Below are 16,527 nucleotides of genomic sequence, written 5' to 3' on the forward strand. Positions count from 1 at the left end.
TATTCTTACAAAGTAGGTGCTCTTATTATCCTTATTTTATAGATGGGGAAACTGAGGGAGAAAGCTGTTAAGTGACTTTTCCAGAGTCTCATAGCTAGCAAACGCTTGAAGTGAGATTTGAACTCAGCTCTTTCTTACTCCAGATACAGTACTTTTAATTCCTTCTCCATCTAGCTGAACAAGGTAGTGAGAGACAAAAAGTGATGGTAACTAGAACCCAGAGTCCCAGCTGCCAGTGGGCCGTCTCTGTTTTGTTCAGAGCCCCAGTAGGGCTGGGGATGCTCAGCGTTCTCTCCTCCCTTCTTCCCCCAACAGGCGAATTTGGGGAGGTTTTTAAGGGGTCGCTGAAGGCTTCAGGGAAGAAGGAAGTCCCTGTGGCCATCAAGACCCTCAAGGCGGGCTACACAGAGAAGCAGCGTGTGGACTTCCTGAGCGAAGCCAGCATCATGGGCCAGTTTAACCACCACAACATTATCCATCTGGAGGGGGTGGTCTCCAAATGTAAGTACTCCCTTGCCTCGTGTGGGGGACACGGATGCCTACGTTCACTCATTCTCAGGAGTGTTGAGAGACCTAAGGCCCGGGGAGGACGAGGGGCTTGCTGAAGGTTCAACAGAGAATAATTAACCAGGAAGGAATTTGTACCCGGGTTCTCTGACTCCAAAGGCAGTGGATTTTTCCCCCTGAAATCCCACACTGCTTTTCATTCACTCACATTTCTGGAAGAAAATACAAATATAAATTTAGCTCACTTGGAGCCCCCACGAGCGTAGAACCCAGCGGAAGGCATATGGTTGACACAAATATGCATGTGCACTAAAAATAGTGATAAAATGGAAGAGACTATGAGTGATGGTAAATAAATGATACAAAATTCTGCACGAGGGCCAAAGAAAAGATAACTTCCCGCATTTATCAGTTGCGGGCTTAGAGAGCAAAAGTCCAAACCCATTCATTTTACAGTTGAGGAAACTGAGTCACAGAGAAGGGAAGTGATTTACCCAAGTCACAAGGTGATACATGTCCAAGGCAGAATTAGAACTCGTCTCCCTGATGCCAGGTCTAGTATTCTATCCGTTGTACTATCTAGAAGCACTTCTGCTTTTCAGCTCTATGATGGCAGAAACTTACCTTCTGAACTCTAACCCTTAGACAATAAGGACTTAGTAAACATTTTTCAGCTCCCTAAATGAATGAATGAAGTGAGTCTTGAGGGTAAAAAATTGGCAGGTGAAGAAAAGAGGCAGAAAAAAGGTGTATTCTGGGTATGGGATATTAAGAGACGAGAAGGGAGTCCCTGTGTCCAGGGGATGGCAATTAGCCCTATGTGACTGGAAATACAGGTAGGAATCCTTATAAGACAGTGAAGGAAACTGAGGAATATAGGGGGTGAGTAAGTATCTGGGACTGAATTTAAATTCAGGTTTTCCCGACTCCAGCCTCATCTCTAACCACTTTCCCATCCCGATGCGGATGCTCTCCCTCCTTGCCCACAGATAAGCCCATGATGATCATAACCGAATACATGGAGAACGGCGCCCTGGACAAATTCCTGCGGGTGAGCAGTGGGGTCCTGGTGACAGTTGGGAGGACACAGGGCTCAGAGGCGGGGGGGGGGGGGGGGCTGCCTCCTTACACACTAACCCTCCACCTCCGCCATTTCAGGAGAAGGATGGAGAGTTCTGTGTGATCCAGCTGGTGGGCATGCTACGGGGCATCGCGTCGGGCATGAAGTACCTCGCCAGCATGAACTACGTGCACCGCGACCTGGCCGCCCGCAACATCCTCGTCAACAGCCAGCTGGTGTGCAAGGTGTCCGACTTCGGGCTCTCCCGGGTCCTGGAGGACGACCCCGAAGCCACCTACACGACCAGTGTGAGTGAGCGTGGGAGCCCCGGGTGGTCCTTGGGAGGGAGCCCGGGCAGGTCCAGGCTAATGGAGCACACTGGCCACAGAAGGTCAAGGAGGCCCTTTGCCCATCAGACCAGAGCGCGGCTTGCTGGGCAAAATGTGGGTTTCAGAGAACTTCCACTTGTGTTGTGCTTACGCTGTTTCTGGGAGGAAGATGTGCCGGTCAGAGAAACTGAGGCATGGGGAGGTGTTAACTGAAGTTTAGACACAAATTAGCATCTGGAGCTCTCTGACTGTAAGCCATAAGATGTCAGGAATAAAAGGGAATAAATGGGACGTCAGAGCCAGGAGGACCCTTAGAACCCAGGAGGTCAGAGCTGGGAGGGCCCTTAGAACCCAGGAGGTCAGAGCTGGGAGGGGCCTTAGGACCCAGGATGTCACAAATGGAACAGGAACTTTAGAGGCACCAAATCCAAGTCATTTATCTCACAGTTGGAACCTAGAGGAACAAAGAGTTGAATCAACATATAATATGACACAACTTTTGGCAGCAAAGGGGTTAAAACTTCTCATTCACGTTCATGGATGTATGAAGTAGAAGCAGGCCAAGCAAAGGATACTGAAAAATAAATCAAAAGGGGAACTGACTCCCTTGCTCCCGGCCCACCCGCACCCCTTCCTCAGCCAGAAACTTGAACATGTCCAGTAACAGAGCCCTGTGACTCTTCTGCAGGGAGGGAAGATCCCCATCCGATGGACAGCCCCGGAGGCCATCTCCTACCGCAAGTTCACCTCCGCCAGCGATGTGTGGAGCTACGGTATTGTCATGTGGGAGGTGATGAGCTATGGAGAGAGACCCTACTGGGAGCTGTCCAACCATGAGGTAGGTGTCCGGACACCCGGGGCTAGTGGTGGGGGCGTGTCCTGGTTCAACCCCCGAGACTCAGGGAGAAGTTCGTAGGATTTATGTAGAATTGAGAGATCAGCCAGCTCACATAGTCTGGCCCCTCATTTCACAGAGGAGGAAACTGAGTTCTAGAGAACTCCTTCGTCTGAAGGGTCGCAGGTAGGAAGAGCAGAGCCCGATTCAAACCTGAGTTCTCCAAAGTGACAGCCAGGTGTGCTTTCCAGGGCCCTGTGATCCCTTCCTCTAATCAGTCTTAGAATAAATGTCTGTGTGACTCAACCACCCAGCCTCTGCTGAATTCAGCAGGAACTTGAAAAGCATCTTGACTAGCTCCCTATTGCTTGTAAGATAAAATAAAAACTGCCGAGCTTGGCATTTAAGGCCCTTCATAATCTGCTTCCAACTTTCCTTTTCAGCTTTATCTCTACCTTTTTTTCTATCCCATTCCTTCCAGTCAAGAAATATTAAATCACTAAGCATTTATTAAGTGCTTGCTGTGTTCTAGACAGTTGTGTTAAGAACTAGGGATATAGATTATAAGTAAAAAGAGAAATAGTTCTTGACTTCTGGGGGCTTACAATTTCATAAGGGAAAAAACAATGTGAAGGAGAGATGAGAAGCAAAGTTGGGGGGAGTCCTGAGAGTCAGAAACCCAGCCAGTAGAGGTTGGCCTGGGCCAACCATCTTTAATGGAGGTTTGGAGAGGAAGTTAGCCAAATGGAGAAGGGACTGTGGGAGGGGTCTTCCAGAGTGAGAAAGATCCACCCTCTCTCTGCTCTGGTCAAAATGGACTCGTCTGTTCTCCTGTTTCATGCTGCCCCTTCTTATCTTCTGTAGGACTCCATGTTTGTAACCCATGGCCTCTTCATAGCTGTTCATCACTAGTACTAAGGAATGGAGTCTTGTATACAATAAGCACTTAATATATGTTTGTAGTAATAAAGGACATGGGTCTTATCCTTCCTTTTGCATTGTAAGTTCCTTAAAGAAAGGAGCTAGGCCACGTTTTAATCTTCATATTCTCAGTGCTAAGGAATAAAATTTGGACTTTATACAGAGACTTCCATGCCATAGGTGCTTCATAAATGCTTACAAACCTGGAGTGTTCACTCAGTTTTAAGCCTCTAATTTTTCAGCCAAGGAAGCTGAGCCCAGGGAGATGGGATTCTTTACCCAATAGCACCCAGGTAGTGGTTGCCAGAGACAGGATTTGCACCCGGTCCTGGGAGGAGATTCCTCCTTTGGTCCTTGCTCATTTCTCACCAAACTCTTACACTCCGTGTCCTCTTTCCTCCCCTGCCGACGTCACCTGCAGGTCATGAAGGCCATCAATGAGGGCTTCAGGCTGCCGGCTCCCATGGACTGCCCCTCGGCCATTTACCAGCTAATGATGCAGTGCTGGCTGCAGGAGCGGGCACGGAGGCCCAAGTTCCCCGACATAGTCAGCATTCTGGACAAACTCATCCGGGCCCCCGAGTCTCTCAAGACCCTGGCGGACTTTGACCCCAGGTGAGCTTCTGGGAGATCCCGAGAACTCACAGGGGGACCTGGGCACAGCTAGCTGCCTCCCTGGGGGGGACACAGAGGCTGCCCACCTCCCCGCTCAGCAGCTGGCATGAGCCGGTCTCGGGGCCTGAGGCAGGAGCTGTGGCACCGGGGTGAGAGCTCTCAGAGGCCATGCCAGGGGCAGCTTGTGCCAAGGAGGGTGGCAGCTCCCTGGGGGGGCAATGGTAGGGAGCCACCACACGACAGGGCCCAAGGCAGACATCCCTAGCGGCCCAAGCGGGTATGAGGGTTCCCATTGGAGACCAAGCTGGGCTGAGAAGGCCTGTGCCAGCCGAAGGCTGGGAGGGGCAGGGCAGGCTGAGGGGCACCTCACAGACTGCCTAGGCCATACAGTCACCTGAGGCCCAGAAAGAAGAAAGTCATCAGGCAGGTTAATTAATATCGGAATCTGGACTAGAAAAATCTTCTGACTCCCAGCCAGTCCATCAAAAAACATTTATTAAGCACCTGCTGTATGCTTGGTGCTGGAAATGCAAAGTTCTCCAGGAGCCCCCATTGTAGCGGAGGACCCGTGACCCCAAAGGGCCTGGCCGAGGGTGGTCAGTGCAACGGTCCCCCAGGTCTTCCTAAGCCGTTGGGCCCCCCACTCCAGCCCTGCCCCTCCCGGCCTCAGACAGCCATTTCTTCCAGGGTCTCCATCCGGCTGCCCAGCACCAGCGGCTCCGAGGGCATTCCCTTCCGCACCGTGTCTGAGTGGCTCGAGTCCATCAAGATGCACCAGTACACAGAGCACTTCGTGTCGTCGGGTTACAACGCCATCGAAAAGGTGGTGCAGATGACCAACGAGTGAGTGTCCCTCCCCACCCTGCCCAGATCCCAAAGGGGGGATCAGGGGCAACAGTGACTTTGGGGGAGCCCTAGTTACCTGGCACCCCAATAGAAGCCTCCAGGCTCATGTAATGGGAGAGCTGGGAGGGGTGCAAGAACCCAAGATGTCAGAGCTGGGAGGGTCCTTAGAACCCAGGAGGTCAGAGCCAGGAGGGCCCTTAGAACCCAGGATGTCAGAGCTGGGAGGGCCCTTAGAAACCTGGGTATCAGGATTGGGAGGGAGCTTAAAACATGGAATACTGGCCATGAAGGAAGGTTAGAGCTTTTCAAGTAATTTCCTGAGGAGGAAGCAGAGGAGCCCAGAGGGGAAGTCATTTGCCCATAGTCACGGGACTGATCCATCGCGCCGCCGAGCCTCAGCTGCCCCCTTTCCAAGCCCGCGTTCTTCCACGCGGCTGCTCCCGTCTGCCTCTCAGAGCTGCCCAAGCCCACAGGGGAAGTGGTTCAGGCGAAGGAGCCTTGGAGGAGAGCCATGAGCAGAGGCAGCGACTGGGGAAACCGGCTTCATCTGGTTTCTGTGTTGTTTGAGGCTGGGCTTCATGCCTGCTCCCCATCCCGGGCCCCTCCCTGCCTTCCTGCCCCCTCCGAGCATCCAGGGAAACAAAGGCTTCCTTCTCCCCCATTTCTGTCCTTGGCTTCTGCCCCCTCAGAAGGACCAGGGAGGAGGAGGGAGCCTGGGTCTGCCGGGCACACTGGCTGCATCTTGAGAGTGGGAGCATAGGACCCGGGTTCCAATCCTGCCCCTGATACTGATGCATTCTTAGGCAAAGTGTCCTCTCTGCACCTCGAGTTCCTCATCTGTAAAATGGGAACAGCTTGGACTAGAAAATTCCTAAAATCTCTGAAACATAAATCTTATATTTTGAACTGAAATGGCCCACAGCTTATTCTTAGAAAATGAAGATACCCCATGTCTCTGTCTCTGTCTTTCTCTTCTTCTTCTTCTTCTCTCTCTCTCTCTCTCTTTCTCTCTCTCTCTCTCTTTCTCTTTCTCTCTGTTTCTGTCTCTCTCTCTCTGTCTCTCTCTGTTTCTGTCTCTCTCTCTTTCCTCTCTCTCTCTCTGTCTCTCTTTCTCTCTCTCTCTGTCTCTTTCCTTGCTCTCTCTCTCTCTCTCTCTCTCTCTCTCTCTCTGTTTCTGTCTCTGTCTCTCTCTCTCTCTCTCTCTCTCTCTCTCTCTTTCTCTCTCTCTCTCTCTCTCTCTCTCTCTCTCTCTCTCTCTCTCTCTTTCTGTCCCTCTCTGTCTCTCTGTATCTTTTATTCTCTCTACCTAGTCCCATTTCCAAATTAAATCCTCTGATCCCTTTCCCTCTGAGCTTCCCAACCCCTGGCCAGGTTCCTGACAGCTTCAGGGTTTGGATCCTTGACAGGATCTCTTGGAAGAGCTGCCTCCTTCTCTCTGGTTTTGGGATTGGGGACCTTTCCCGGCATGGCACAGCCCGGCGTTTGGGAACAGGGCCATGCATAGACTCCTTCCCCCTGGGGCCAGCTTCCTTTGAAGGGTGGGACCTGTGTAAGGGGAGAATTCTGCTAACCCACTCCAGAAGGGGGGAGACCATCCTTAGAGGCCTTTTGTGTCTCTAAAAATAAATGCCTATTTGGGCAGCCCAATTTCTGGGAGGTCAGAGGTCTCTGTGAGAATAGGCCCCTTGCCTGGAAAACAGGCCCCACGAGGGATTTGGGAACCAGTTGATGAGGTCGGAGAGGAGAAGTGGGACCTTGGACCCTGGGCTGGTCTGTGTGTCCCCTGGGGACTCCCAGCAAAACCACTTAAGACATCTTGGCTAGGCAGCTACAAGTAGACCCTCCTTGGGTCTCATCTCTCCCTTCCCCAGGGATTGCCTATGGTGGGAAACACTTCGGGTGGGGGTGGGGAGGGAGGAGACAAGCTTAAGAGATTGCAAAGAATTAGTTAGATTAAGGAGAGGAGAAGCCGGAGCTCTGGAAGAGGTAGAACTGGCAATTTTAAAATAAGAGATTTGGATTAAATGACATCTAAGGCCGCTGCCCTTACCCCTGCTGGCCTTGACATTCTATGCTTAAGATCCCTCCCAGCTCCACTGAGATCGAACCTTCTATAATGTATGTTCCTCCTGATGTTCACCAGGGGCCTTCTTTTTTCCGCTCCAAATCCTGTTTGTGAGAGAGGGAGAAACTTCCTCAAGTCCCCTCCTCCCAGGGGAAAAATCCCAAGGGGTCAGCAGAAAAAGGTTTACAGGAAACGGACCCTCCATGAACAATCTCAAAATAGCTCTGGATTCCCTTTGCTCATTGATTTCCCAGGAGCAGTATCTCTTGGCTTTAGGAGGTTGGGATCATTTTAAATGAAAGTATTAGATTAAATTCAAGAAATTATCCCAAGCTCTCTTCTCCCGACTCCTATGTGTACTGGGTACTGAGCAAGTCCTGAGCCCCATGATTCTCCTTCCTTCCCATCAAAGAGTTCTTTCATCACAAGCCAAGGTGAGGCAGAAACTTATCTAGATTCTGGGTAGGGAAACTGAGGCAGGAGTGGACTTAGGTTGGGCACCCAATTCCCTGGGAAGTACTGGCCAGGGCCTAGGGATGGATAGACTCCTAGAACTGAAGCTATATTGGGTTGGAGGCCTTATCACAGGATTTTACCTCTGATCACACTTTTACTTCTGTAAAAAGATGGAGACGAGAATCAGGTGTAGCTTTCATGTAAGGAAATGTATTGAGGTGCTTGGGATACTGATGGGATGTAGTGGGCTGGGGGAGAGGGGCACTCAGGAAGAAAAATCTCGATGTAGTTATTAGTTTCCACCACACAATCCTCTCAGAGAACAGCAAAGCTAAAAACAAAATGGCCTTAGAACCCAGGATGTCAGAGCTGGGAGGGAACTTAGAACCCAGGAGGTCAGAGCTGGGAAGGCCCTTAGAACCCAGGAGGTCAGAGCTGGGAGGGGCCTTTAGGACTAGGGATGTTGGAGTTTTAAAGGCCCTTAGAACCTGGGATGTCAGAGCTGGGAGGGCCCTTAGAACAAAGAATTGCAGCACTGGAAGGGATCATAGAACACAGAATGACAGCTAATGGTGAAACTCCCTTGTATCCAGTACCCTCATTGTACAGAAGGAGAGGTCTGGAAGGGAACAATTATGTGACCAAAGGCACACATCCCTCTGGGTGCTGGATGGTATCACCTTTCGGTCACTTCCAGTTCTAAGTTTCTGATCCTATAATTTCATTAACAGAAAGTTCAATTCAATTAGACAAGCACTTATTAAGCCCCTATTGTGTGCAGAAAGCACTCTTCTGGGCACTGGGAGACACTGTAGTTAGGTAAAGTGGGCTCCCCTTACCTGATACATGTCAGCATGGTATATTGGCTCTGAAGCCAGCGGACCTGGGTTCAAACCCCACCTCCAGTGCTTACTTGCCCTCCCTTTCTATCAGTTTCCTCGGCTGTGGGGACCCCCTCCAGACCCAGGTTCTGTGAAGAACACTAGCCAGATTTCTTTCTCATAGCCATGGTTGCAGCTGGGACAGGAGGGTTCTGCGGCCTCTAGGAGGGCAACAGCAGTCCTGGGCTGCCGAGGTAGAGATGGAGTCTCCGGGGACAGGCCATCCTTTCCCCTAGACCTTTAGTCCCGAGGTCTGGCTCTGCCTTTCCCTGCTCAGCACACCCCTCTGGTAGCTCCCAAAGCCTGTGGGAAAATCCTGTCTCAAGAGATGCAAATAGAAGCAAATATCATATAATTAGCTCTTTTAACAACCCAGAGACTGGGCCCATAAAAACTTGGGTGTTTTCATCTGTTTGGGTCTGGTGGGTGATGGTGGCGGCAGGGGAGAGTAACAAAGACCATAATAAAAAAATACTCTCTGGGACTTTGGGGGAGCACGGGCAGGTTTGTACAAGGATGGGGGAAGAGGAGAAGCAGGATGGGGAGAAGGGGGCGCTGGGAGAAGGCAAAACTCTTTCAAGTAGAGGATTTGCTCAGTCTTAGATACCTGCCCTGAAAGGTTAGGGTTCCAGACTGAGACCTGAGTATCTCTGGGAGTCTGGGCTATCTTCCATGGAAGGCTGAGAGAATCATTTCTTTATGTCTTCTGCTCTGTATAGTGAGGAGAAGGAAATGCCCTAGGGGAGAAGCTGGGAAGGTTGGTTCTTCCTGTTAAGTGCTCTGAGATCACTGGATTGAATGGGGGCTAGTTGGGGAGATAGGGAGACTCATTCTGGGAAACCACACCTTGAGTGGTGATGGGTGAAGGGGCTTGGACAACTCCCCTGAAGTCCCTGTCATGGGCAAACCCTACTTTGGGCCACAAGTTATCCCAGCCACTCAAGGAGACAAACAATTCTCCCATCACCCTCAAGTTTCTCTGGATTTGTTATCCAGTAGAAATAGCCCAGCTCTTCAGTCTGGGGCTCCGTTTCCTAGCCCACAGAATAATGGTATTCTAAATTTCCTTCTAGTTCTGGCATTTTATATTCTAAGACCCTGTCCATCTCTAATATTCTATGCTCCCCAGTCCCTTCCAGCTCTGAAGTTCTACTTTCTAATAGAAGTGTGATTCTTCTAAGCCTGTGTCCTAAGGTCCCACCCACTTAGAATATTATGTTCTAAGATTTGACTTTGTAAGGTTCCTTCCATATTAAACATTTAAATTAAGCTCTGACATTTCATGTTCTAAGATCCCCACCCAGTTAAACATTCAATGTTCTAAGGTCTTTCCAAAATGTGACTTTCTATATTCTAAGGTTCCTTCCATATTGAACATTCTAAATTGTAAGATTCTTCTGAACTCTGACATTTCATGTTCTAAAGTCCCTACCCAGTTAAACATTCTATGTTGTAAGGTCTCTCCAAAATAGGGCTTTCTATGTTCTAAGGTTCCTTCTATATTGAACATTCTAAAATTGTAAGGTCCCTATAAGCTCTGACATTTCATGTTCTAAAGTCCCTATCCAGTTAAACATTTTATGTTCTAAGGTGTCTCCAAAATGTGACTTTCTGTGTTCTAAGGTTCCTTCCATACTGAATATTCATTAAAGTTGTAAGGTCCCTCTGAGTTCTGACATTTCATGTTCTAAGATCCCTACCCAGTGAAACATTCTATGTTCTAAGGTCTCTCCAAGATTTGATTTCGAAGATTCCTTCCATATTATATATTCTAAATTGCAAAGTTCCTCTAAGCTTTGACATTCTATTTTTTGAGGTATCCCTACCCCTACCCCGAATCCTGCTATTCTATGGTCTCAGGTCTCTCCTGGCTCTGATCTCCTATGTTCCAAGTTCCCCTTCACCTCCAAATATTCTTTATTTTAGGATTCTTTCCAACTTTGATTCTCTCTTCTAAGATCTCTTCCAGTTTGGACATTATGGGCTCTAAAGTCTCTCTGATTCTGCAGGTCTGTGGTTCTCGGTGGTGCCGTAACGCTCCCTCTCTCCCTCCCACAGGTCCCTCCTCCTGCCTCTCTCCCTCCCTCTCCTCCCGATTTCTGCCTCCCTTCCACAGCTCCCCGAATCCCCGTCTTGCTCTCCAGTTCCCTCTTCTCCTTCTCTTCCAAACCTTCCTTCCCTCCTCCCCTCCCTCCAGTCCCTAACTCTCCCTCTCTCCCTCCCTCCCGCACAGCGACATCAAGAGGATCGGGGTCCGCCTGCCTGGCCACCAGAAGCGAATCGCCTACAGCCTCCTGGGTCTTAAGGAGCAGGTGAACGCCGTGGGGATCCCCATCTGAGCAGAGCCGCCCGTTGTGGGACAGGAGGATGGGTCCAGACCGAGAAGAATGATGTTCTGCTCCCTTCTCTCCTCCACAGCTGATGGGACAAATGGGAAATACTTGAAGAAACTCAGAATTAAAACAAACCATGGCCTCCTCCCTCCCGGAGGAAAACTGGCTGCTAAGTAAGGGGAGGCCATAGCCATCGGCCTGGCCCCTGCGTCATTCTTACCTTGTCCCCAGTGCTCTCTTCCTCAGCTGAAGTCCCTTGTTGATGCTGCCCCCGGGGCCTCCCCAGCCCTTGCTTGGGGGGATGTGGTGCCCTTACCCCGGGCCGGACGGCTGCTGGGCTGACAGCCTGGTGAAGCTTCCCTTCACCCCATAATCCACGATGGGCATCGAGCACTTAACTGTACCTTCCGGGGAAAGAATTCCCTCGGCTCTTGTGGCATTTTTCAAACTGCTGGTCCAGGCGGAACCATCCCCACGGGAAGAGAGAACCCTCTTTATAAGAGAAAAGAGCCTAAACCAGACTTGAAAAATTAAAAACCCAGACGACACCATGGAGACCAGACCTGGGTCTGACGGGCAGATCACCTTGGGGCCCGAACGGCCCTCGGCTTGTTTCCCCACCATTTTCCGGAATTTGGACCATCCCTTCCCACTCCGCCCTTTCCCATCCTCCAGCCCAAAGTACTGTTTGGCCGTGGACTCTGAGGGTTTTATTGGGTTGTATTTTTATTTTATATATTTTGTATTTTGTAGAGAGTGTGTTCGGGTGGGACCCTGCTGGGGGTGAGACAGTGGTGGGATGGGAGGGGTCCTGTATCTAACATTCCTGAGTCTGGGAGGAAACAGCCTGGCCAGCCCGCACAGTCACACATTATGAACTTCTGAGGGAGGGTCTTCCTTTTCCTCCCTCTCCGTTTATTCCGGCCTCCTGCCTCATTCCTCTCAATGATGGTCACTAGTCTGTCAGTGTTAACCTTGGAAAGATGGTGTTTTATGGGTTATTTTTTTGTGACATTAATTTATTATTTTTTATATTTATTGTTAGAAATTAATTATTTCTACATCAGATTAAAGTTGCGATTGGTTTCCAAATATGTCCTGGTTTCCAAATATGTCCGTGGTGTGTGTTTGTTCTCTGGGAATCTAAACTTTGGAAATGGGTCTCCTCAGACAAGGGAGGCAGTAGAATTGGGGGGGGGGGGGTGGAAGTAGTGGTTTGGGAGTTGGGAGGTCTGGGTTCAAATCTCAAAACTACCCTTTCTTACCTAAATGAACAAGTTGTATCCCTCTGGGTTTCTGCTTCCTTATCCATAAAATGAGGTGTTGAGCTAAATTTATTCATTTGATAAGAATTTATAAAGGACCTACTTTTCCTTGATGGTCAAAATACAGAGATAAAAACTATACAATCCCTGTCCTCAAGAAGTTAACGTTGTATTTGGGGGGAGAAAGGGAATAGGAGATGGAAAGCTGAATCACAAATATATATATATATATATATATATATATATATATATAGAGAGAGAGAGAGAGAGAGAGAGAGAGATCTATAGATATATTCATATAGATGTATATATAGATATAGATATATACCAAGTAATTTCCTGGTGGAGAATACCAGCAATTTGGGAGATCAGAATAGGTTTCCTGTAAGAGGAAACATGAGCTAATCTTGGAAGAAAGATAGGGCTCTTAAGAGGTGACAGGAAGGAGGAAGAGCATTCCAAGTTTGGAGAACCAAGCAAAGGCTTGGAGGCAGGAAATAACGTGTGCGGAAACATCAAGTGAAGCAGTTTACCTGGATCCTAGGAGTCCATGTAGGCGAGTAGGATGGGAGCTAGACTGTCCGAGGCTTTGAAGGTCAGATGCAGGAGTCTGCATTTTATGCTACAAGCCGGAGGGTTTCCTTAGCCCAAGAGGGACCAAAGCAGGGCTTTAGGAATATTAATTTGGGAGTTGTATGGGGAGTAGATGGAAGGAAGGGGGGGATTCTAATTAAGACTATTGCTAGGGCCAGGAGATAGGGCACTGGGGACACAAAGTCAGGGGGACCTGAGTTAATCCAGCCTCAGACATGTATTAGCTGTGTGACTCTGGGCACACCATTTAACCTGACTGCCACTCCCCACAAAAAGCTGTTGCTACAGACTAGAGGTGCTAAGGGTCTGGAGTAGGAGACTGGTAAGTTAAGAGAGAAAGGAGGACAGATGGGCAATCTCTCCTAATGATCTGATGAGGATTTTCTCTAGCACTTGGGCCCCAGCCTCCTTAAGCCCTTTGTCCCCTTCCCTATCACCCTGACCACAGTGGGGACCCCTTGAAACGTCCTTGTTGTTACTCAGAGACATGCTCTATACTCTTCCCTAAGACTGGTGTGAGACTCACCAGTCCCTCCATGCTATCTCAGGTCCCCTCTTGCTGCCCAAATTCCCAGAACGGTTTGGTGGAGGGCGGGCAGGAGAGAGGAGCTGTGGGCAGCTGTTTGATTCCCAGAGACTGGGGAGTCCCTGCCCTTGGGGAAACTGCTACATTAAACCAAGGGACTGGGACAAACTCCCAGCTTCCATTCTCTCCTCTCAGCTCAAGGAATTTAGACGGTGTGAGAATCCTCCAATCCAACCCCCTCAGTCCAAGTGAATTCAATTCAAGTTGATTAGGGAGAGATTTAGAGTTAGGGGTCCTAGTTCATTGGGGGACTTTGGACAAATTGCTTTTCTTTGAGTCTTCATCTGTAAAATGAGGTAAAGGGATGAACTAGAACGTTTCCAAAGTTCCTAACTCTATGATCCTATAATCATAGAAGCCCGTGTTCTTCTTTTTCAAATCCTGTATTTTTTTCTTTCCAAAGCATTTTTCTTGCAGAGTCTTGACACATAATAAGCACGTGCTGCTTGCTGCCCGTCATTGCTATGTTCTCTGGGCCTCAGTCTTCCTTCAATGTAAAATGGGACAATATTTCTTGACCACCCCTCGCTGGATGGTAAGGAGGAGGGTGCTTTGTAAACATCAGAATGGGTTCTAAAAATGGGTGTTGCTATGATCTCATTGCTGCCAGCACAAGTAAGTAAAGAGAGAGCCCCAGGCGGGCAGGGCGCCTACTCCCCGACCCATCCCGTGTGGGATTTTTCATAACCTTCTTAACACAAGAAATGAAGTTGTTTCTTTACAGGCTGTGTTTGATCCCATCTCCATTGGTTCCCATCACCACCCACACAGGGGCATCCCAAGGAGCATTCCCACCATTCTCGGGGCCTCAGTTCCCTGCACCTTAAAAAGTGAATGCTTACTGTACCAAGTTGCTTACCTTCTCAGGGAGGTGGGAGGAAAGGGAGGGAAGGAGGGAGAGAATTTACAACTCGAGAATCTTTTCAAATAAATGTTAAAAATTGTCTTTACATGTAATTAAAAAATTTTTTTAAAGAAAAAAAATTTTAAGTGAATGCTTACTACATCAAATTGCTTGCCATCTCAGGGACATGGACTAAAATAAAGGAGGAAAGGAGAGAGAGAATTTGCAACTCAAACAAAATTTTAATTAAATGTTAAAAATTATGTTTCCATGTAATTAGAAAAAAACATTTTAAAGAAAGAAAATAGAAAGAAAAAAAGGAAATGCTTAGTACTACCTTCCTCATTAGGGTGTTATAAATGTTTTATAACAAGGAGCTGTGGTGATGGTACAGTGGAAACAAAAGTGGTTCTGGAAAGCGAACATTGCACGCAGTAACAAGATTATGTGATGTTCAACTGTGACGGACTTGGCTCTTTTCAACAAGGAGATGATTCAAGACATTCCAATAGACTTGGGTTGGAAAGAGCCATCTGCATCCAGGGAGAGAACTATGGAGACTGAATGTGGATCAAAACATAGTATTTTCTATTTTGTTGTTGTTTGCTTGTTTTTCTTTCTCCTGTGTTATCCTGTCACTTCATCTCCTTAGGCCCTTTCCTCATTTATAAGTTCCTTCCAGCTTCTTATTCATAGACATATCCCTACAGACAGATTTCCCCTCTGTGGTCAACTGAGGCTCCATAGAAGAGATTCAATTCAATTCAAAAAAACATTTATTAAGTACCTACTATGGGCCAGATGAAATGCCGAACAATGCAAAACAAAAATAAAAACTAGTCCCTGTCCAAAGGGCTTTCTATTGTTATTGTTGTTTGTCCTTCATTCTTAAAGAGGGCCATGGTATTGGGAAGGTAATATGGAGACTTGAAAGTGAATTGGATTTAAGTGAGGGAGGACTCACTTTCCCCTCCAGAGCCTTCTGGGACCAGATTTAAATCAGATCTGGAGATGGCCCTAGATGCAGTGGGAGGCCTTGGCCTTTACAATATACCCCCAATTAAACACAAAATAAGTAGAGTCATTTTTGATGTATATTTTGAGAAGGGAACGGGAGGGAGGTCCAGGAATGGAGCCCTAACAACTACTTTCCTGGGGGATGAGCCTTGAGGAATCCTGGTAAGTGATGGTTTGTTTGGGAAGTTTGGAGGTGAGTTTGGAGAGCATTCTAAGAAGAGGGTGCACAACCTGGGCAAAAGTAAGGAGCTGGGAGATAGCGTTCTTGCATAAAGAAAGAAATTAGATTAATTTGAGCAGAAAGGAGAGCCAGCTGGGGAAGGGTTTTTCCATGCCAGAGTTGTTAGCATTTTGTCCTAGGGAATGATCTTGTCTAACTCCCAGAGCTGCAGGTTTCAAACTTGATTCTGATGCCATTGTAGGCCAGTGATGGGAGTGGACAGCTGAGACCCAGCCAGAGCAGCCTCCAACCTTTGACCTTGTTGCATGATCTCTGATAGCCAGGTCTTTGGAGTCTCATTGGAGAATAAAGGAGGGATGCTCTGGGATGCACCGGGGTTCCCTTTACCTTTCCTAGCCTAGCATGAACACTTAATAAATGTTGATTTGACACAATCATGAAGAGAACAAGCTCCAGAACTTTGGAAGGTCTTTTTGCTTTATTTCTCTTACAAAAAATTTTTATTAGCATCTTCTCATCTCTACTTCCCAGATTCCCTGGCTTCCTTCAAGTCCCAGTTAAAATCCTGCTTTTACAGGAAGCCTTTCCCATCCTCATTAACTCTACTGCTTCTTTCTGTGGATTATTTCCCATTTATCCTGCCTATAGCTTTTGTTTTTAAACAGTTACTGGTAGGTTGACTCCCCCATTCTCCTGAGAGAATCCAGAGAACCAGGGTGCTTTTTACCATTCTTTGAAGTTGAATGGTATGCCTAAGATCACACAATTAACTAGGATAGAGCAAACAAGGCTTGGAATTGAGAATATTTCTCTTCTTGAGTTCAAATCCAGCCTCAGACACTTGCTAGCTATGTGACCTTGTGCTGGTCACTTCACACTGTCTGCCTCAGTTTCCTCATCTGTAAAATGAGCTGGAGAAGGGGATGGGAAGTTTCTCTACTGTGTCTGCCAAGAAAACCCCAACTGGGATCACGAGGAGTTGGAGAGGACTGAAAAATGACCGAACACAAGAGAGGGAATGGGGATCTGAATCCAGACGCTCTGACCCCAAATCCAGCCTTCTGAGAAGGTAGAGTTTACCTAAAATGAAGCCTTCTGCTATCATATCACAAAGGAGATAGTAGGGTCATGTTAGACCCTCAAAAGCAGGGTTACCTTGTGAACAAGTATTATTAGAAGTGGAAGGAACCTT

General features: G+C 48.1%; 1 protein-coding gene across 1 annotated transcript in view; it reads left to right on the forward strand.

The window, feature by feature from the left end:
- The window catches only part of EPHA2 (EPH receptor A2), a 37,788-nt gene extending 25,830 nt beyond the window's left edge, over positions 1-11,958 (forward strand). Inside the window, 7 exon segments of the mRNA XM_031961549.1 lie at positions 316-501; positions 1,497-1,558; positions 1,666-1,875; positions 2,585-2,734; positions 4,074-4,267; positions 4,955-5,110; positions 10,749-11,958. Coding sequence (XP_031817409.1) covers positions 316-501; positions 1,497-1,558; positions 1,666-1,875; positions 2,585-2,734; positions 4,074-4,267; positions 4,955-5,110; positions 10,749-10,854 — 1,064 coding nt within the window. The 3' untranslated portion in view covers positions 10,855-11,958.
- The last annotated feature ends 4,569 nt before the right edge of the window (positions 11,959-16,527 follow it).

Source organism: Sarcophilus harrisii, chromosome 3 (assembly GCF_902635505.1).
Source record: "Sarcophilus harrisii chromosome 3, mSarHar1.11, whole genome shotgun sequence".
NCBI classification, from domain to species: Eukaryota; Metazoa; Chordata; class Mammalia; order Dasyuromorphia; family Dasyuridae; genus Sarcophilus; species Sarcophilus harrisii.